We start from the raw sequence: 22,410 nt of genomic DNA, 5'->3' as shown, positions 1-22,410 counted from the left end.
ACCAAAACGCTCCCTCCGCCAAGGAACGAACAGCACTTGCAGCTAACGCTAACTGCATAACGGAGCGCTGGCAGAGGAGCAGCTTCTCCACCAGCTTCGTTGTTGTACAAGCTTTGCTCATACGTGACACCCAGCCAAGTGACAGACAGCACAGAACAGCCATCCCAGGTATTTTTTCGTGGCCACAGGAGCTCCTTCCACTTTAATTCAGCAGCCTAAGTCTTCAGAAGCTGTTATCAAGGATCTCCTCTGAAAGAGCACTTTTCCTGATACCCCAAAAATGCAAAGTTATACTCAGGAAAACAAAGAGTGACAAAATTGTGGCTGTGAGCATAGCCTATTCCACAAGCTGATATGGTAAATGATAGTGCCCAAGAACACAGCAGTATTATAAAAACAATTTATGTGAAAATAAATAGTTTTCAGGAGAGGTAAACATGCTTTGTGTCACGGTAACGAGTCCTCCTGCATGATTTACAGGCATGGTATCGCTCTCTGCACAGAAAGGGCCCCACTGGACCATGAAAGAGGCCTCCTGATGGCATGAGAAAATACTGTTTGTTAGTCTGATATAATAAATTAATGAGAATTTATTAAATGCAAAATGCCATGCATGCTGCTGAGACTTTTGCAGAAGATCAACACAGGTGTGACTAACTCAAGAACATACTCAATTTAATTTTTAATTGATCAGTTTGGGACATGCAAGTTTAAACCTCAATATGCCTCATCATGGAAACTGTCCGCGAGCACAACAGGCCAGGCAACCATGCCTTGGCTACCTCAAGTTTTGCTTAAGCTTCATCTTAACTAGTCAGACTCGATGGCCTCAAGTAAATATATAGGTGATTAGCTTTATTTTTTTTTCTTTTTTTTTTTTTTTGGTTGTTACTGAAGCTATTATGAGACCTCTCCAAATAGCTGAACTCTTAACTCTCCTAATTAAGTGGTTAATTTTTTTTTCTCATCAGTGGTGAGGTAGAGAGGCAAAAAAGTAATACTTCAAACACTTCAGTCACTTGTTAACTGTCAGGCAGATAGTTACAGAAAAGAATTTATTGTCTCCTGCTAAAAGATGACTGAATGTAGATACTTTGCTTACTGCATATATTCTTGCTATTTCTATACTCACTGTCAAGGAAAATGATTAATAGGCAGATATTGTATGGAAAGCAACAAAAGATCTTTAAATAGTATACAAAAAGTACACACCAAAAATCAGAAATTATACTTGTATAGTGAAATGAATTCCTATTAAAAAGAATCATAAAACCTTTACCAAATTTTTAAGTAAAAAAAGTTTGCACTAAAATCATTTCATATACAATGCTTTTCATAGTATGATACACTTACAGTGTCCACCAATATTAACCACATAAGCGTTAAATTCATCAGTACTCACCCATTACTAAAAAGTCATCTGACTCCTGGAGAAGAAATGATTGTGCTAAAAGCAGACAGGCTTAGAGCTCTATTTTCCATCTAATTTGCTTTATAGTCCACTAGAAAATAATCCCGTTCAAATTTAAGATGCAGGTAACACTTCCATATAGCTTGCTTCTTTGTATGAGCGTGCGTGTGTTCAGTGCAAAAAAGCACAAGCTGAAATGCTGCTTCAGGAGTTTTAAAAATAGGCTAAAAAAAACAAACCAAATGATTGGGTAATCTAAGAGCAACAGCAAAAGCAGGATCTTTCCAATACAAATCCTAAAAGACAATTTCTAAGTGGGTCTGAGAAGACTTCAAGCAGTAAGACTATCAGTGAAAGGATTACAAACATAAACAGCATTCCAGGTCTAAAATGTATGTTGCCACATACATTTCTGCCATACGCATCACCCACAGTGAACACTAAAAAAAGAAAAGCTACCTTAAGTATCATTTAACTCCCCCATTTCTAGACAAACAATTTTACCCGTTCAGTAACCTATGGTTCTGCATCACTAAGCTCTTCTGAAAGTTGTGTAAATAAATAATAAAACAGTCTCTGCTAAATTCTCCAGGCTGCCTTGGACCAAGTTTCAGGCTTCTAGGGTTTCAATGCGTATCATTATGCTCTGTGCCACGAAAGCCCAGCGCTTTGGCACAGTTAAAACCCAGAGCTGCTTTTAGCCTAAACTAAAGGTTTGCTCTAAAAAAAAAAAAAAAAAAAAAAAAAAAAAAAAAAACAACTACAACTATTTTGACACAGAGGCATGGAAACTCTTAAGTGTTGCTCCAAGGTGATTCCATTTTTCTGTGATGAGCTAAGCTGGCTTCAGCTCCTTTCACGCCAGAGCAACTCTGCAGACACAGACTTAACCTGCAAGGCCTAAACTAGCTTTCAGGTACGAATGGATGACTGGTGGAGGCAGTGCCTAAAATGAACCTCCAACTCACGTGCTGCTCTGTAAAGAATTCACATTTTCTTGCAACTATTGGCCTTTGGCCCCTCTTAAAGACAGCCTCTTCAAAATAAACCAAGCATGCAGCACATGCTGCCATTAGGTTTGTAAAGTGTCTTGAGTTTTCATACAGAAATCTCTCAAAAATCAAAAAAAAACCCAACACAAAACAATGCATTTTTGAACAAGTCTGCCATAGGTAGACCAACTGAGCTCAGATAAACGAATGCTGAAATAATTTCCTCTCCAGATTTCTATACAAAGACCAGAGAATCACAGAAACATGGTAAACTTTACCCAATTAATGTATTTTATTATACAAACGCACAGGACATATTCACATACTCCTAACGTAACAGAAATCCGGATATCAACTTCAGCCTAACGCCACAGTGTGATTTGTTATATTGGCTTCAAGAGCTTTTTAAAAATCCATTGCAGTGCTGCGTAGCTGTAGGCACTGTCATTTGGAAGAGATCTTTTAGCCCAAAGGAAGGTTTGCATTGAAATAATTACTGCTGTACTATATTAAAACACAAGAATAATGGCTATAAAGCGAGCCATACCCAGTATGGAGATTAAAGTCTCCAGAGCGCTACTGACAACTAACTCATTTGTCTTGTAGGTTAAGTTCAGTATTTTGCAGATTTGACAGTACAGTTTTCAAAATGCTGAGCAAACCCACGCACAAGCTGAATGAAAACATGAACATCAGCTGAAAATACAGACGCCAACACGGAGAACTTCGGACTCCGTGGGGTTTATCTGGAATACCTGCTAGTATTTAAGTCATATGATAACTACAGCAAAATAACTACAGCCCCGGCCACACATCGGCCCCCTTCTCCCCTCCGGCAGGGCAACGGCTTTGGGTGACCGTGTTGTCCGGGCAGAAAACAGCCCGTTTTCGGGCACGGCGGTGCGAGGCTGCTGCGGGCAGGGACGCAGAGGCTGCCCAAGCGCCGCCGCGGCCGAGCGTCGCGCTGACCGACTCCCCTTGGCACCGAGTGAACGCGTTACTATTTAGAGGAGCGCCTGAACTTCGGCGAGGCGCTGCAGACGGCGAGAGGCTTTACATGCGTGCCGGGCTACGAGGCGCCCCGGCAGGGCTGCCGCGGCGGGGCGGCCCCCTCCGCGCTCAGCTCGTCCTGACAGAGCAGCAGGCACCGTTCTGTTGCTCTTCAGGGGAAACAAACCACAAAGCAGACACCTAAAATTAAAGCCTGACCGAACCAAGATGGAAAACGTTAGCAGAAGTAAAGGGGAAGGAACTCCACGAGTACTCACACTGAGGACTAATTTTTACTTTTTTCCAGATGCATAGCACACTGTTGACCATTTTCCTCTGCTCCTTGCGAAGGGAACTAAGATGCAAGCTGAAAACTATGCGTTACGCTATTAGAAACCCTTCAATTTGCTCCCTGTGGGCTGCGGATGTGCTGATGCAGGCGGCTGCGGTGTGCTGCTCCAACGGCAGAGCCCATCAGCTCGCCCCAGGGCTACTCTGACTGCGCTGCTGAGCAACTCTCCGGTCAGACCTTTGCCTACCCTGCACCGAGGCGGGTTACTAAGGCTCGCGAGCCGCGCCAACGGCGGCGTTTGCCACCGAGAGCAGCAAGCAGCGGCGGGCCCAGCGGCGCCGGCAGGGACCCCGGCCGCAGGGCCAGCACCGAGCGCTGCTGCTCCTTCTCCAGGGGCAGCGGAGCCTCGCCGCATGCCCCGTGGGGGCGGCAGCCAGCGTTTGCGGGCTGCCACTTCCTCGAGTTGCAAGTTTGGAGGGCGCAGCCGCATCCGGCGCAGCGATACACCAGCTCGCCGCAGAGCTCAGCCCGCCGGAAGGGCACGAGCGGTGCATTAAACGCACGAGCTCAGTGCCGGTGCAGGAGCAAAGAAATCCCTGTGCCTGCAAGTCCCGTGCCGTCTTTCCGATCTGCCCCAGGAGCAGGCGGGCGCAGCCGGCTCCTGCGGCCCCGCTCCCCTCTCACGGCGTTGGAGAGGCACCTGCTGCATTCGGGCCGCAGCTCTGCCCCTCGCCGTGCTACGGGCGCGGGCCGACGGCTTTGGGCCCCCCAGGCGGCGCGCCTAACCCCAGGCACGCGCACGCAGACCTCTCACGGAAACCAAGGGCCCCTTTCGGCCGGGCCGGACCTCCGCCTGGCAGGGCTGCGGGCGGATACCCGGCGGACATCAGCATGACAGCCCGGAGTGGCGCGCGGCAGCGCTGTAAAGCGCGGGCAGGACGTGGCGATTGCCGAGGCTAACAGAAAAGCACATCAAGGCAGCAGAGATTTTTTTTTTCCATAAAGGAAATATTCTTTTTTTATGCTGCTCCCAAACTTCCAAGGAAAATATTATCTGTTAAAATAACCAACAGCATGACTGAAAATATTCATAGTGCTACACCCAGAGGAGCTTTATTTGCCTGGGCTAGCTGCGGGAGCCACGGCGAGCCGCTCTGCAAACAAGCACTGCTGTAGGCGCTGAGCTCACGTTCAGCCTTCACATTCCCCACAGTAGCAAGTTCACCGACAACAGAAAGCAGTGCCTGTTCACAGGGGAGTGGGTCCTGTGGCTTGAGCTTTAGGAAAAACAGCCCCACCAACCCCCCGAGCACGGCGGGAGCTTGGCGGGGCAGGGGCACGCACGTCTGCACGCGCAGACCCTGCGCAGGGCTGTGCTCCAGCACCGCCAGCCTCGCGGAGGGCAGGACGAACGGCCGTGCTCTAAAGACCGCCTTCCCTGTCTTTAAGCACCAGTCTGGCCCATCTCGGGCTTTCCCTGCGCTTTCAGTTCTTACCCAGATGACAAATGGCTTTTGTCTTGACCGAATCCTCTCTCAGGGTTTATTTCCAGCTTCTAATGCACAGATCCACTTTCTGCTGGGAACTAAGGACTTTTTAGTGTTAATTCGGCATCCTCATGATAAAAGCTCTCTACAGTCTCATTTTGATTGTCATGAAAATTCATGCAGAAATCCAGGCTCTAAACTATTTCATTGGCACAGAATAATTATGCAGTGTGAAATGCAGTAATTATTTAGATTTTGTGCTTTCTCAAGGGAAGCTTGCATGACAAAACACAGCACTCAAAGCATATAACCCTGTAACATGAGGAAATTACAGCATGAAAATGGCTAGCTATTTTTAAATATTATATATGAAATTGCTGGGAGAACACAAGCACCAAGTCTCGCTCAATAGCTCCATCGCTGGAAGAAACTCTCCGGGAACGTAGAGCGGCGGCGCTTGGCAAGGAGCACGCCGCCTGTCAAATACGGACCGCTCGAAGAACGCGAGCGGCGACGCAGGGCAGCCGCAGCCTGCCGGCTGATTTAAGTGTTGTGCAAAGTCAGCCTTTTGCACAACACACGCAGGTAAGATGCTAGTTAGACGCTACCTGGGAGACATTTGGAACTTTAGAGTTTTATTCTGCCATAAAAGCCATCTCCTTTTCTTCTCCTTCCCCTTTGTCTGAAGGGAATGAGGCTTGCGGCATGCTCAGCGCACACACTGGATCTCCGGATTTGGGAGATAAAACAAATGATGATGATAGGCAAATATTCATTAGAACAGGGGTTTTTTAACATTGTAACTTTTGCCTGCTCGCGAATGAGACTGAGGTATTTCCAAGACTCTAAAATCATGAAAGCTCCACTTTTCAACACTTTTTGCCATAATCCTGTACTTTTCCTTTTAAAGCCGCCGTATAAAGCAGGATTCTAGCCTATTAATTATGTCAGACTACTTAAGAGTTAACCGTGCAGAGCAAAAGAATACAACTACTGCGAGAGACCATCTGTAACGCACGCAGAGACTTAGCACAAAGTAAAGATTTAAATGTTCTTACTGTACCTGATTGTCCTGACAGAAATGCAGTATTTCCACATCAGATTCCACATTGCACTGCTATCTCCCTTCATGACCTTCTCTGAAGTGTTTGTAAATTAAAGAGACTGTAAATAAGTCCAGGAATAAGCAAGTTTAGCAGGCATACGGCAAAGTCAGACCAAGGTTCACGCAGCAGCCAAGCACTGATTCATGATTTCCAAGCGATTCCTCCGACCTCCACTCAAACGAACTCAGAGGGAAACCAGCTTTCTCATCTGAAGTCTCGGGTTACTTCTTTCTTCGTGATTTACACAACTTGCTGTTTACATTATTTGCAAGCCAGAGAAGATTATTAGAGGCTGCTCAGAAAGCTACATATAATACTGTTCCAAGTTGTCAAGTAAGAAAAACCTACCTATGCAGCAGTTAAGAAAACTTAGTTCTAGTTTATTCCACTTTTAAAAAAAAGTTCAATAAAAGGGTATATCACTTACTAGAATATCACTTACTAGAACTCTAAACGCTTATCAAATACACCCTAAATCATATGGTTGAGGTTGAATAAACTCCCAACTGTTTGCAAAATTTCTTGTATACTGTAATAAACTTTTTGGTGCCAAGGAAAGTAATGAGTCATTTTCCAGGGCTGTGCATGAACACAAAGTTATGACTTTCAAAAGTGACTATGTCAACTTGACACTTTGCCTATAAATTACATTACAAATGAAATGGTAAAATCTGACTAAAAATACCCTATTCACTGCACATATGGAATTCCCTTGTCACTCTTCAAACTCTTGCACAGGGAAAGGCCAATAGGATTTTCTTTTCATGACAATATCCGCCCCTCAGAAATCTAAAGCCAGCAGCCCCCGTGTGAGGGTAGCACACAACTTCTGAATAATTATGGGTATTTATGAGCTAACTTAGCTATTTGCACTGACCTTGTTTATATTAAGCTGAATAACTTTGCATGCTGCTTTCCTAGCTGTAAGCTTAAAAACACAGCATTTAATACATCACCAAATGTTTGTACAGAATTTAAGCCTCAAAACACATACATCGAATCACCCTCACAGGCAAGTATTTTTACCAAAGGACAAGTTCTGCCTTGGTTTCTCCAAGACCACCCAGGAAGTCAGTGGTGCTGCTATAACATATTAAAACCTCCCGAGCCTTGAGCCTGACCGACTAGACCACACTCGCTTCTCTGCAGCAAGGTCAACACCACAACTATCAGAGACTCCCTGGATCAAAGGCATTAAATACATATTTACATTATAAAATTCGCTTAAGCAAGAAACTGAGTTCATGCTACTTTTTCACGAAATAGTATGCTTTTATGATTAAAAGTCTGCTTTCTGTTGTGCAACTCCATTTTGTACGAGACTTTTTTATCTAAGACCTCATGACTGCTGCTACCACTTTGAAATATATTCTGCTCAGTGTTTTTCTGACAACTATTCTGGGAACAAGCTATTGGTGGCTCATAAAGGGGTCAGAAAAAGTTCCACTGCATGTCATACGTTTTAAATCAGGTTTAACTGAGAAAAAAGTACATTTATATTAGAAAACTTTTTGATTTGTTCTTAACATCATCATTGAAATATACTTCACTGATGAAAGAAACTACACATGTTCAGGCAGACCAGCTGAACCTTGCCAATTATCTTAACTTAGAAACTTGAGAGGTAAAGCACCTATTCTTATCTAACATAAATAAATCCATGTTACAGAAAGGACAAAATTGATAGTACTTGATTTTCTGCATAGAAACAACATGCTTAGCTGTGTCTACTGTATCTTTTTGAGCATATACTTGAGGCTTCATTAATGTAATTGGTCTTCTTAGATAATACATTCCTGGATTCACATTCAGTTGCAGTTTTTGATGGTTAAGCCTCTGCAACAAGTATTTTAGATGCATCTGTCTCCAAAGAAAGATTAAGGTACATGTCAGACAGACCTACTATAAGCAAAGACTATTTTAATCACCTGTTTCATTCATATTTCTAACATTCTTTAAGCATCAGAGGACAAAGCTAAGATGCCATCTTAGCATGCTTAAGTCTAATAGCATCCTGCAAAGCTGCAGGAGGGCAGGGGGAAACAAAGCTTGATTTGACCTACTGTGGGTGCTAATAGCATCAGCTAACAGCTGATGATTTCTGCACACAGAGAGATGTGGAGAACTGGTGATAAATCACAACCTCTGGCTAATTCACATCTCTCACAATGGGCTGCGTTTTGGAAAATCAGCTCCTTGGTAATCAAATTACGAAGGAGGTGACAGAACGCGTATCAAAGAGAAAACTGACTCATCAACTATTTCTTACTACTAAATAAAAATCTTATTCAGGAATAGAAGAACTTATCCATCAGTAATAAGAGCAAGCCCCCTTCGTCTCAGCTGTTTACTTTCTTCCCCGTTGTTCCCAGCGCCATTACCATGCCTGAAACAAGGCACACATTAGCATATCAAATGATTTCACTTTTTTGAGAGCTTGTTTGCATTCCCTGTGTGACAAGTCAAGATGATCCTCAGCACTGTAGGTCCCCTTTGGCATCACACCACTCTTCAACGGGGATTTTCCACTCTGTGCATCGGCTCCAGCAACAGTCCTCTCCAGCGGTGGTGCAGGTAGCCCCAGCTAGCTTGGAGCCCAGGGGCTGGCAGCAGAGGCCGCGTGGGGCCGGTTGGAGCCCCGCTGGTTCGTTGTTCCTCGCTGGATGGAAGCACTGCAGCTTCTGTGCCATCTCCCCCTCGAAAGACAACAGCCCATCTTCCAGCTGCAGGACACCTGCGCATCCACCCAATCCGGCCACGCACGAGACCGCGTCCAGACAGGCGGGACTCTCCCAACAGACAGCCTTGGTTTGATGGCCCCCTCCCCTTACTTCCTTGAAATCCTGATCGGATTTTTCCTGCTTGCTGCTATTGTACCACACGACTGTCCTCCTCGGGAGCCACGGCAGCACCACCGGGTCGGGACCTGCCCTGGTGCCCTGCAATGGCTCCCGCGCTGTACGCTGCTGGGCTCTCCTCTGCTTTCAAGCTCCTATCGTAAGTTGACATCTTCCAAAACTTCTCCCTGCTTCATCGTCTGGCTTTTCCTAATGCAGCATCACTATGTCTCCCAAGGACACTCACTCAGCATTTTATTTTCAGGGGGTGAATTAATCACTATTAATAGAGTGCTTTCTCCCCAGCCTATTCCCATGTTTCTGCATTAACTGGGCAGACCAAGTCAGCTGGAAATGTACTTCAATGTCTGTGAAACAGCAAAACCAATTCCCAACTTTGCAAAATATTTTGCATTTTACTAATCTTAGTAGGAAGAAATCTTTAAATTAGATATAGATGTAATCCCCAATATGGACAAAAATGATCCTACAATACCGACACTGTCAAGTGGCATAGGAGAACGGAGCAAGTCATTGAGGCCGTCAAAGACATGCCCACCCTCCTCGCTGCTCCTGCCGCTCTGACAGGTTATCGCTTCCCCCTGCGCCGCCAGCACAGGGGAGCATCTGCTTCTTGGCTGCTCCCATCTGCCGTCTCGAGCACCGGCTAAACCTGCTACCCAAGGTGAGTTTGCACCAAGACAACCTGAATGTGCTCAGACAGAGGCAATTTTTTGTTTTGATGCTCATACTTCAGAAGCGGTGAGCTAGAGCAGAAAAGTTGAAATAAACAATTGGAAGAAGCAATATCTTAAAACACTGGAATAAAATTCACCGGAACTTCCTTGTCAGAGCCCTCAACTTGGCTAAAGCCACTTCCACAGGCACACTACATGTTTTCAGTCAGAATAATATAATTCTTTCAATGTTTTTGATTGCTAGGAAAACTGGAGCCACGATTAGCCCATTATGTGTTGAAGGAGAGTGAAGGACCCTTAAAACAAAATGTCCTGTGGGGAAGGGTACAGAGGGCATGGATACAGACACAGGAAGACCAGAGGATATTGATCTCACTATTTCCTATTCTTTACACTGGAAACATAAAGCTGCTCCAGGCAAAGACATTACAGGCAATGTAAATCATTCCAAATATTTAAACATACTATAGCTAAGGTTTTTAGAAGCTGTAGGTGGTATATGAATTTTAAATGATACTGATAGAAAGGCAGTTCTTAATTTGGAGGATCGCATTCTATTATTCTCCTCCCTCCTGAGCTTCATCTGTATTTCACATAAAAGCTCGCTGCAAAGCAGCGCTGCGCAGTGCCGCCGAGGTGGCAGGCTGGCAGCGGCAAGCCCTGTCGTGGAAGCTGCTATGAAGCAGCTCGGTGAAACCGAGCACCCAGGACATCTTATCTGATTTGCTTTTTGATAAAGTCATGTGCTCCGGATGCATGCATCACTTTACACATGACATGTTTTCGGCTAAGATAATCTTACCGCTTCTAACGTACACGGGCTCTTCCTAAATTAGGTTAGCGCAAAATTCTCATGACGAGGGAAACAAATATACTGTAGAGTAAGTTCAAGGAGGAAGATGATGATCTGCTTATTTTCATGTAATTTCTTCCAGCACAAAATGATTAGGAAACAGAATTTAAGAGTATTTACATTATTAAGTGGATTATATTTATAAGGCATTTAACAAAAGGAAAATGTGAGTGTTGGCACTAGCAACCATATGTGTTTTTGGCTGCCTGGACAGTTCCAGACCTATTTTTAACTTAGGTAGCATTCCCTTTATGCAACTACTGTTACCAATTAAGGATGGAAAGGAGTCTTGCAAATAGATAGTTTTAAATTTTTAAATTGAAAAGTATCCTGGCTTTTTTTTAGATAATTTAGGGCATCTTTAAATCTTTAACCTGTAACAAGTCACCATTTTCAGTTGATACAGGAACAAGTTTAAAATATTTTCCCCATGCATTTTCTTAGCCTTCACTGCATTTTTTCCCCCTTCCTCTTTAACCTTTTTGATTTTTCACAAATATTCCTAAGAGAACGCAAATGAATATTCTGGGGTAGTTTATAGCAGGGACCGCCACACACCAGTCCTCCTGCAGCATCGCGTCCGTGCGATTTTGCTGCGTGCCGGAGGGCACCCTCTCGCATCCCCCCGAGTGGGCCGCCCGGCTGGCGCGGCCCCGTGCGCCCCCGGCCTCCCGCAGGCGCCCGTCGCCGGGGCTGCACCCTGGCAGGCTGTGCGCGCGAGCTGAGCCCGCCCGGCGAGCAGCCTGCTCTCGGGGCCGCAGCCGGAGAGCAGCCGCCTGCGCAAAGGCCGGCACCCGCGCAGGCCTGCCCAGCGGGACCCCGAGGGCGCGCACACGCGGCGGGGCAGCAAAAGCCGTTTCGGAAGCGCTAGGAACCTGCCTTACTGACGGCTGCGGAGAGGCAGGAGAATAAAAGAAAAGCATATATGCGAGAGCACGGCCTGCCAGCCCGACGCCGGGTCTATCAGTGACGGCGGCTGGCGGACGCCGCCAGCCCCCGCAGGGCCGCACATTTTTTGCGGTGCCAAAGCCCCGCGGTGCGCCCCAGGGAAAGCACGGGGACGCGGGGAGGCGACCGCCCACCAGCGAGGACCAAAGACCGCCCTGCAAAATTAGAGCACAAGCATGAATTTAATGCATATAAACAGAGCATTTTAAATGGTTGCACGAACACACTCTGTTAGACGTAAAATAGCACTAATTATGTTACAAAGAAGGCTTCCACCAGATTAACAGGTACTCCAGTTATTTTAATTTAGATGTATCAGCTTCAGATCACTTCACTTCCCTGAGCCTAGGCGAGTCCTCTGATTGCTTTTAAGGTATTTTCTTGTTTCATGCATTGCTTTGAGGGTTTCATCTAATCACTTTTATGCTGACATTAGAATACTGCAGTTTGCACCGTTTGCAGGCCGTCCTGCAAGAGGATGGGGGATTTCGGGGATAGGGAGGAGGAGGCAATTTCATGCTCTCAGCTGCTCTGCAAATGCATAAACTTTGCCAAACATGAGCCTCCCCGGAGAGCTGTAGTACAGGCGTTATGACTCAGCCCTGTTCTGGATGAAGTCACTGTCAAGTGAGAGCAAACTGTTTCTAACAACATATATGGTGAACTCCAAGTGCAAGTTCAAGACAAAGTTTCAGTTACTTTACCCACCCACTTTGCTATTGTTTGGTCCAAGACAGATGCAAAGAAACTTGGTATTTAGATGACGGCAAGAAGAGAAGTAAATCAACTGACATGAACATCCGTGAGCAAGCAGAAGTTCCCTGGTCTTACAGACTAGTACCTAGGGAGGTTTTTTCCTCACTGTCACAGTGATTTGTAACTGCTATGCAGCCACCATTTTGGGGCAATATGGCATTACTGTATGGCAGATAGTGCAACAGCCAGAAGCCCTTTTCTCTTTAATAAATATTCTTTAAAATAATGGTTTTAACAATAGTATTCCCTTTAAGCATGTAACAACATACAACAACTGAGAGTTTTGTGTCCCCCTCTCCCCCCAGTGCTCCATTTTGCTCAAAGGAAACAGCGAGTACTCCTCCTCCTCACCTGGTTGCGGCTGGGATGGCTGGTACACGAGAAGCCACCTCACATAACCCTAGAAGCAGCAGCCAGCACTGCTGACACCAGAGGCAAGGAACAAAGTCTAGCAAAGCACAGCTTTAAACAAAGAATTAACCTAGAGGACAACCCTGCCGTAGATCACTTAAAGCACCTGCGCCCTCTTTGAGGCTGCATCTAAATTAGGGTTGGCAACTCCTTTAAGGGCTTCCAATGCTCCAAACTCAGAGAGCAGAAGGGGAAGAGGGACGAGCATGGGGCTGCACGCGCTCTCCAGGTCCCAGCATTCGGCAGCTTTTCTAGCAGCTTCTGCAACTCCGTTATTTTGTGGTATCTGGTACAGTGGCGATGAGCTGCTCCTACCAAGCAAACATCAGAAAGCACTCTCATTTACAGTCATCACGGAAACACCCTAATGGGGCTGAATTATACGCCAAATCTCTTCTTTCCCAGAGGTGGGCTTAAGCACATGCTCAGCTCTACCCTGAATCACAATGCTGGCATCAACAGTCCCAACTGGAGATCAGCAGAAAATTTCAGCTAATCCCTGCTTTCTGGAACATCAAAAGCACCTGTTATCTCTCACTTACCTTATTACCCTGGTGTGTCTGGAATCAGCAAGGCCCCTAACTCTTCTTGTATCGATTTAGGTGTACTTTCAGACAGAGACCACACTGAAGTCAGAAGAATAAGAAGGGAAAAGGAACCACGTACATGCTTCTGTTTGTCAAGCCACCAGACCCCAGTAAAGTACCTGGGTGATGGCGCACATTTTTTTTCCTTTTTTAGTAACTTATTAGCAAGAGGAGAGGAAATTCTGGAAGGAAAAAGCCCTCTAAAACTACAGATTACAGTCTCCACTGCCAGTGACAAGTTTTCTCTCTTTATGGTTTATGCCTAACGCAGTGCTAAGGGTAACATTTCTCGCCTGGGCTATTACACAGCAGCTGGCAGCAGCACAGTATGATGCACCCAGTGGCTAAGGACAATGTTCACTTTCCCATGCTAAACCTAAAGTCACAAGGTTTTATAGTAATCCACTGAGTAAGTGTGAGACAGTCATCTTCAAAATCCCACAAAACTCCACAGTGATTTGCTCATCTTAAACTAATCTGCTTCAGAATGAAATCTCTACACTTCAAGCATTTATATTCAAAGGATGCTGAAAACCAGCACTTAAGTGGTGGGTTGTATCACTGACCAGAATGCACTGAGGGTTACTGGCAGCAAAGGCCCCAAACGTGACTTTCATAATCTACAAAATATCTTCGGGTAAAGTTTTATCCCAATCCCCCCAAATCGCTCTATAAAATCTGCTGGAACCTGGATAAGATCAGACTAGTAGTTTACACACACACACTACAGGCGGCATCGCCACCATTGCCTCACAGTGACTTTGAGGATGTGTGCACGGCAAAGCCCTGGCTGCTGAAGTCACTGCAAGATGAAAGAAGAAAAAAGAAAAATAAAAGCTTAAAAAGGCAGCATGTTTCTTTTCCCCTATCCCTTCCTTTCGCAGCTGTGTTAAGGAAACGCATCCCACTGGACGAGTTCTCGCCGGGGGCGGGGGCGTGTGCCGGCCCCGTGCTGCCGTCGGGGCGCGCGCAGCCCAGCCCAGCCCAGCCCAGCCCAGCCGCCTCCACGCGTGACCCGGCGGCTGTCAGCGACACGCTCCCGAGCCCTGCCGACGGGCCCCGCACAGAGCTCCCCGGCATCTCCCAGCGGACGCCAAGGCCCACGCGAGCGGCTCCCAACGCCCGAGAAGTTACACCAGGAATCAGAACTGCGCAGGTCAGGAAACCAAAACAGCCCCGTAAGACGCCCCGGACCAGCAAAGCTGAAAAACACTGCGGGACTTCTGAAGGTCGACTAGTGAGCTACAGAGCGTCTCAAGCGATGAGAAACATCTCACAACGGACTCGAGCACCGACGGCAACTGAAAATGCCGGCCGTGCCCTGCTCAGGCCGTCCACGGACGGAGCGAGGGGGCCGGGCGCCCTGCTCGCCCCGCGCGGCCGCAGCGAGCGACTCTCGCGCTGGCTCCCGCCACCCCACATCACCGCTTGCCGACGGGACGGAGGCTCCCCGGGCTGCTCCGGAGAGCCAGCGGCGGCCGCGGCAGCAGGCACGCGCGGGAAGGCTCCGCGGCTCGGCGCCCTGTCCCCGGGACCACGGGTGCTCCGTGGGGGCACACCGGAGCATCACGCAGGGACGCCCCTAACTTGCTCTGCTCCTGCCTGCGCTCCCTGGCATGTCTTTCCCCATGGCACAACTCTAATGTTAATACTAAAAATTCATGTACTAAGCCCTGTATAATGGCAGTGTTAATCAAATCACACATCTGTTACCTCATTTTATATTAGAAATAAGAAACATATGCACAAACACACACAATCTCTTCCCCAAAGCCCCTTGGCTCTTCTCCGAGTGCATTTTAAGCAAATCTGTAATCACTAATGAAAAGCAGTTAAAAGTAAGCTTCGGGAAAGCAAAGCATATATTTTTTTCTTTTCAATATGGACTTGCTTGCAGTCGGTTACATTATTCATTCTGGACCACTTGCTCTTCACACCTGGTTTTGTAACTGCGCTTTAAGTGCTGAGCCCTCTTGTTACTTCTGTTGACACCAACATGCTTGAGGATGGCGGCCCAAGCACATCTACATTTTGATGACATAAATTAACTATCTACAAGGCAGCAAATAGACTTAGCTATTGCTGAGCTTTCTATTAGGAGATGTAGAGTGAGTCCAGGGTAATTCATTTGCAACAAAACTGGGTGTTTGCCAGGAACCCAGGACATAAACTTTAGTTTAGTTATATTTGTTTAGTCAAAACAGTCTGGCTTGATTTCTATTATTTTGTATGGTTTGTCATAAAAGCATGATATTACAATGGACTGGGAATAGGTTGGAATTTTTTTGGCTTAGAAACGAAACCTGTGAAAAGCTGCAACAAGAAGAGAATAAAGCTATCTTTTGAAACTTCACAAGCTAATGTTCACAGATGAGGGTCCTATATTACTCAATGCCAGAAAGTGCGGGGCACCCCTTAAACCTTGAAAAAGATTGGAACAGTTCCCTTTTCCAGCCTTCAGTCACCGCATGAAAAATTCAGCTGCAATTAGCATTTAGTACAAAGCACTTTCTGTAGGCTGACAATAGATAGTGAGACCAGAAAGTGTACATAACAAGAACAGAATCCTATTTTAAAGAATCGCACAGTTTTTGTTAAGGATGAAACAATCCACTTTCTCTTCCCCAGAAAATTCAGAAGCATATAATTCCTTACATTTAGTCACTTAGCTAAAGAGCAAGGAAAGAGAAGTTTGTAGATAAAAAAGCATCTGGGTAGGTTCAGGGACATGTTAAATGGAATTGCTTATTTTGCTGTTCCATTAAATAGGCAAGCTCAATGCATCTGATACCCAGCCCTATTCTTTACAATCACTATTCACCATCAATCATTTAAGCTGTGTGTCAGACCTGCCTGACCAAAGTGCCCATTGCTCTGAATGACTATGATGTGCGCTTTATGCTGGGAGGGAAATGAAAGATGAACTATTATATTACTAGATATCTTGGGGGAGAAGAAGGAGGGAGGAAAAAAGATCTCTGCATTACATGAATTTGCATGACATTTCAATTAATCTTCTAGTGCTATTTACAGACTGTAAATTACACAGCACAAACTACCTTACCTTACCTAAGGAGAAATATCAGAGAAAAAAGTACCGAGTCTTAGATAAGATGATTCGACTTAAAGTGAATGCTGAAACTAAACAGCATCACACCTTTCATATCTCCATGTACAGAGACAAAAGTGGTTGATAATTAATGCAATAAAAAAGCAGCTTTACAATCTTTGTTGCAAGTTCTCATTAATTCCTTACCACTCCTTTTTCCCCCCCAGCATACTTGCTTTTCAGCAAGCAAACAGAATAGCAAGAAAAAGCACTGGTGGCAGCATGTGCAGGCACCAGTTCTGAAAAGCATTTCAGAGTTAATGTTTTCTTACCTTTTATAGAAACCATGAAGAGGCTGCAGACATAAGAACTGCCAGTAATCCAAGCAGAAGGCCTTCAGCTTCAGCATTTTCAAACAGTGCTACTGCAGCAACTGTAGTTTGCAGCTAGGTTTTAACAACACAAGACTTCTTTTTGTTACGATTTGAATGACTCAAAACCAATGCACTACACTCCTCTCCTTACTGCTGCAGCATGAGTGTTTCTAATTGCCACCAACGTATGCAGCTAGGCATGCACATGGCACAGCACCTGCACAGCTACAGTATCCTACTTTAATACAAAGAGGCAGTCGCACAAAGGCTACAAATTTGTCTACTGAGCTCTCTGGTCCTGAATGCAGTTTATCTTTCCCAAAGTCTCCAATACTAGCAGGATTACTGTTATTACACAGAAATCCCACTTCTCCTTTTGGCTATTTTAGGCCACTCTAAAAGCCCTTTGAGCAAACAACACACACACATTCCCGTTAGGGCTCTTGAAGGCCCTTCGGAAAGCATCCTTGAAGCTCCCAGAACTTAGGAAAATGCAAGCAATAATTGCAATCAGCTCTGACAACAGCCGCCCTATAATCACAGCAGTGCTAGGACCCCTCCGGTGGGGACCGCAGGGCTGATCCCCCTTCTCCCTTGCCTGCCGACGGGAGTGGCGTGGCGCGGCACCCCACGCCACTCGGCAGCCGAGTCACCGCAGCTCCATTGTCTGCGGCACCTCCGCGCCGGGGGCTCCGGCGGGCAGCCGAGCGGGGGAACAATGACGCGCCGCGCCGCGGACCCTCCCCGCTCCCAAGACAAATTACGCTTATCTTATTCCCAACACACTTTGCCGGCGAGGGCTGTGTGACGAAGAGCTAATGAGCGGCGCTGCCGGCGCGGCGCGGCCGCGTGTTGCCCGGCAGCGGGCCGCCGGCCCCCGCGCGTGTCCCCAAACCCGGGGCCGGACGCGGGGCCGCTGCGCCCCGGAGGCAGCGCCGCACAGGGGCCCGCGAGCCGCCTCCCGGGCCGCTTCCAAATCAGCGGCATTTTCTACTTCTAATCGCCCGTGAAGACGAGATAAGGGCAGACTGCCAAGGGCAGCGAAAATAAAAGGGGTCCAAAACGCAATTTTCTGTCTTTTACGCAAGACAGGGGCCCGGTCGCCCCCTCGCCCCCCAAAGCGAGCGGGGGCTGCTCTGCCGGGGTCCCCCAGCTCGCTGCAGCGGGACGCTCCAGGCAGGGGCTCACAGAGCAGCTGGCGCAGCACTTTGCAGGAGGTGCTGCTGGCACAAGAGAAGGATGTGGTAGCAGTGTGTCACTTTTTAGGCTTTTCTGGTGCAGTTAAAAAATGAAAACTAATATCCTATCGGAGATTGACTAATTCTCAGATTCAGTTTGCTGTTAAAACTGTTTTCCCAGAAGCTATTATTTGGGTATTATTTCTCATTTTGCTGAGTTTTTGTAAAAATCACTGATAGGATTAGGTATATTCTAAATATAGGTAAAAATAGCTAATAAATACCTGTATTTAGGATACAGCTTGCAAAAGTATCAAAGGAACATTGGAGTTTTTCAATAATACAAAAAAATTCAGAATCCAAAGAAATATTTAAAGGCAAAAATTCAGGCACTTGGGGGCTTTTCTTTTTATTCACTTTTTTAAACACTGAAAGAAAAAAAGAAAAGAAAAAGAGCTAAAACCAAAACCAAACAGAACCCTAAAGCTTAACATGAGGCTCTTTTCTATGTAGACATATCTAATTCCCTGAGTGCTGGGATAATAAGCTATATTTAGGGATCCCTCTGGTTTCTGGTTTTCCTCATCGTCACTGTTTCTGCTCAGGTATGTAAGTTCCTCGCAACTTCTTAGAAAACTGGTTTGTGTCAGCTTATTTGAACTGCAGTTACAAATATATCTGAGTAAGAATCTGCAGTTTCATTAGTAGTGAAGTAAACACAAATAGACGAACTATACGCCTACATAACAGCATCTAAAAACACTCATGTCACACTTCAGTCTGGTACACACCTAAAAATACATTGCACAGCATAGGAGGAGCGGTGGAAATCACGGCCAGAACATGAGAAAACACCCATGGAGCTGGCATGAAGAGGCACGAACACAACAGGCATTTGATTTGGGCCTTTTTAAAAAAAGAATTTCCTAAAGATCCTTTCTAAAATAACCACGGGTGTGTGTTTGAGCCCCATGTCTACTCACTGTGGTTTGCTGCCTGCTAGCAGTCCAGCTGCTGGCGGTGAAGCGGTTCCCACGAAACCAAGTTACAGCTCCCTTCGGGGGAGCAAGCCCCCAGCAGCGCAAAGTCCCACGCAAGCCCATTTCACTTACCGAGCTCACAGCGCCCTGGACTTTATTAGTGTGACAATTTTCAGGAAAGTAGCTGCCATCACACTACGGGAAAAACCTAATATTTAAATTTTCTTATCTAAAGCCTTCCCTGCCCACTTTTCATGCCTAGTATCAGTGCCTCTGGCGATGGTTTTCTGGAAGGAGAAAGGGTGCAGGAGGGGATGGGGCCACGATGCGGCCGCAGGGCCACCAGCCTCCGGGCCGCGTGGGGCTGCCGAGCCCCTTCCTCATGCCATGTGGCCAAGAAAACAGTAACATTCATGACTTCTTCCTTTCATGCCCAAAAGTTGGCCAAAGAAAGAAAAGTTACCACAGCGCTGCCCTGGGGAGAGGGAAGGCTTTTGCGGGGGAGCCGGCGGCGAGCGCTGTGGAGGGGCCGTGCAGGGCCGTGGCACCGCCACGCTCGCGAGGCACCGCCACGCGTCTCCTCCGCAAACGAGTCCTCAGGAAGCTTCTCTTTCAGCCGCTCATCTCGCAAAGCGATTTCTTTCTCTGTCATATTCTTTCCAGAAAAACTGCTGTTTATCACCTTAATTATCTGTTTCCAAATAGTGGACTTTCGGCGAGTAAAAGCTGTGTACCCATGAATTTCCTAACAACAACTCATACCGATTATACTGCACTCACTGCATGCAGAGAAAATGCTAATTAGGACCTTTGCAAATGAAAAGCACCATGTTCTCAACATGTTCTTCACTTTTACTTGTCCTTCTGAGGAAAAACAATAACAAAAAGTTAAGTTTCATCTCACGCTCACCCTGGATATAAAGCTAGTTCTTTCAGAAAAACATTTACTGCTACCTTTGGCTGAGGTTTCCCAGGCCTAACGAAGCAGTAAGTTCTGGATGCGCTACAGCTTCAGCGCTGTGGCCTAAGTGAGCGGTATGCTGAAAAATTCTACAGTCATTTATGGATTTACTGTGCAGAAGCAGTTCTGGCAGCAAAGTACTGAATGCTCTGACAAATCCTTCAAAAGCAGCCGTTAAAAAAGATGGCAAAATGAAAACATGTAGTACAACCGCCCCTTCAGGGATGGTTGTCTTGACAATCCACAAAGCAGCGAGGCTGAACTGAAGCAACCCATTGCATCTTGCATAAAAGAAACAGCTGGCTACAGTTAGTTGCATGCAGATTTCAAATCTCAAAAAAAAAAAAAATGCACAAAAATTGACTTGTCTAGCTACATAATTTGCAGTAGTAGAATTCACGTTATTTTAAGATTCATACTGATTTGGAAATCTATTCCCCCCTCAGTTATATGACAGTAACAAACCTAGAAAATATTTTACCTGCCTGGTAAAAACAGTGCATCTGTCTCCTTAAGCAGGACCCAAGCATCCCAATTTGCAATACGAAATCTCCGCTCTCCCCAGCCCCTCCGGGCGGCAGCGGGAGGTACCTCAGCAGCCACGCGCACACCTTGCTGCTGCCGGCGTGCAGGGTGTGCAGCGAGCGGGTCAGCAGAATGGGAAAGGGCAGCTGCTGCGCTAACCTGCGCGCCATCACATTAAAAATTGGGGATTATATTCCTCAGAGCAAGCCAAGGTATCTATATAAAAATGGTGCTGGAAACGCAGGGTTTTGGGTGGCTGACCAGCTCCTGGAACAGCACGCAGCAGGCGTAAGGCACGGCAGCCGCCAGGGCGCGGCGGCACGCGCGGCTCGGCACACGGGTCCCTTCCCCGACACCGGCAAACAGCCTCTTCACGCAAGTCCGTGCGGAAACGTCCTTGGCTGCACGCGCAAAGAGCGAGGAAGACTTTCCTGAGTCGAAGATCCTGGCAAGAGGATCTCTCTCCCTGGCTCCTCTACGTGCTTCTGGGCATGGCCACTGAGTAACCCTTCCCACGGGGAAAGGGAGAGGGCGACGGGGACGGTGCTCTCCCGCTTCGCAGCGCCATTGCGACGCCCCTGCACCCCGCTCGCGCGCTCCGCAGACGCGCGCGGGGAATCGAGCAAGCAGCCGCAAGCTCGCCCCCCCGCTCTCCTTACCGGGAGGGCAGCGCTGCTGCCTAGCGATGCTCCAGTAACTCCAACACATCTATTTGGCTTCAAGCAACTCTCAAACTCTTGAGACTCCCTGCCCAGATGAATATGGATTGTCACTCAGTATTAGTCTTCATTTCAGGTTATTAATCCTCTAAGCCAAAGTTTCATGAAATAAAACAGTTAGAAATTTCCTGTTCTCTCAACTCTGAGTATCTTTTCTGAATGCCTTTTCTCTAAATTCGTAACATAAGCTGATCAATGATAGAGGACGACAGGCAGGTCAAGAATATCTTCAAAGCTTAAATACTTGAATTTCTGGAAAGCTGGGAACAATCTGATTATATAGCACTCCAGAAGGCCAATATTAAGATCCAGATATTAGGGAAAAACATCTTTTCCAACAACAGCTGAAAGCTGATAGAGTCCAACTCAAAATATCCAGAACATTGTGCATAGGATAAGAAAATTTGTGCAAAATATACATACATACACATGTGTGTACATATATATACACATGAATGCATATACAAATATATATCTACACATGTGTGTATGTGTATGCATATACACACATACACACACCTACAAATATGTATGTATGTATAGCGGCCAATGTGCACAGATTTTCAACTTCATACAGGACGCAGGCAGACCTCTCACAGTAGCCTTTATTCTTTTGGTCCTGGGTTTCCACCTGACCTCAAATACAATTTGAGAACCAACAAGATCACCAGCGCAGTCTAAATAAATCTAGTGCAGCCAAATGGACCTGTCTGGTGCGGAGTCTGCGTCTGACTGCAACTTGATACAAGAAGAAGCCTGGATGAGAATCTTCCAGAGCAGCTGAGAGCCAGAAGAGTGTTTCACAGAGGCCAAGCTCACCCTGCTGATGGGGACAGGAGTTTAGAAAATACCAACTGCCTGGCAGGATGCGGGATGGGGTCGAGTTAATTGGTACCTTCTATTTTATGGGTCACCCAGGGGCAAATTTGCTTAACAAATTAATGGGAACATGTTCAGTAACAAAGAGCCTTCTACTATCTTTCCTTTCACTTGAAGCAAAGGCTTTCGAGATTGTTTAATCACAGCTCCAAAACAGGCTTATCTGAATTGCAAGTCTAGATTTTACATGATGTTTCTTCCAAAATTTAACTCTAGGATAAATTCACTGTTTTAGCTGATATCACCTGAGAGTTCCTTTAACGTCTCTTATATGAGACATTGTGTCTCTTGCTTTAGTCAGGAGTTTCTAAATATCATAAAATTATTTCATTCATAGTTAAAGAGCAATATTTTTACAGCCTCATTTGGTTACTCCC

The 22,410-nt window shown here is 46.2% G+C and overlaps 1 protein-coding gene across 7 annotated transcripts in view; it reads right to left on the bottom strand.

The window, feature by feature from the left end:
* The window catches only part of IQSEC1 (IQ motif and Sec7 domain ArfGEF 1), a 328,601-nt gene that overhangs the window by 129,070 nt on the left and 177,121 nt on the right, over nucleotides 1-22,410 (bottom strand). The window contains exon 1 of one of the 7 annotated variants that reach the window (XM_062586049.1): nucleotides 16,750-17,514. The exons of 5 other annotated variants lie outside the window; for them this stretch is intronic. In XM_062586049.1, coding sequence (XP_062442033.1) covers nucleotides 16,750-16,826 — 77 coding nt within the window. In that variant the 5' untranslated portion in view covers nucleotides 16,827-17,514. Of the gene's footprint in view, nucleotides 1-6,235; nucleotides 6,422-16,749; nucleotides 17,515-22,410 lie in introns of those variants that run through there. One more of the 7 variants, XM_062586051.1, reaches the window with a different exon arrangement.

The sequence above is a fragment of the Rhea pennata genome, chromosome 12 (genome assembly GCF_028389875.1).
Source record: "Rhea pennata isolate bPtePen1 chromosome 12, bPtePen1.pri, whole genome shotgun sequence".
Classification (NCBI taxonomy): Eukaryota; Metazoa; Chordata; class Aves; order Rheiformes; family Rheidae; genus Rhea; species Rhea pennata.
This window is presented reverse-complemented; position numbering and strand designations above follow the sequence as displayed.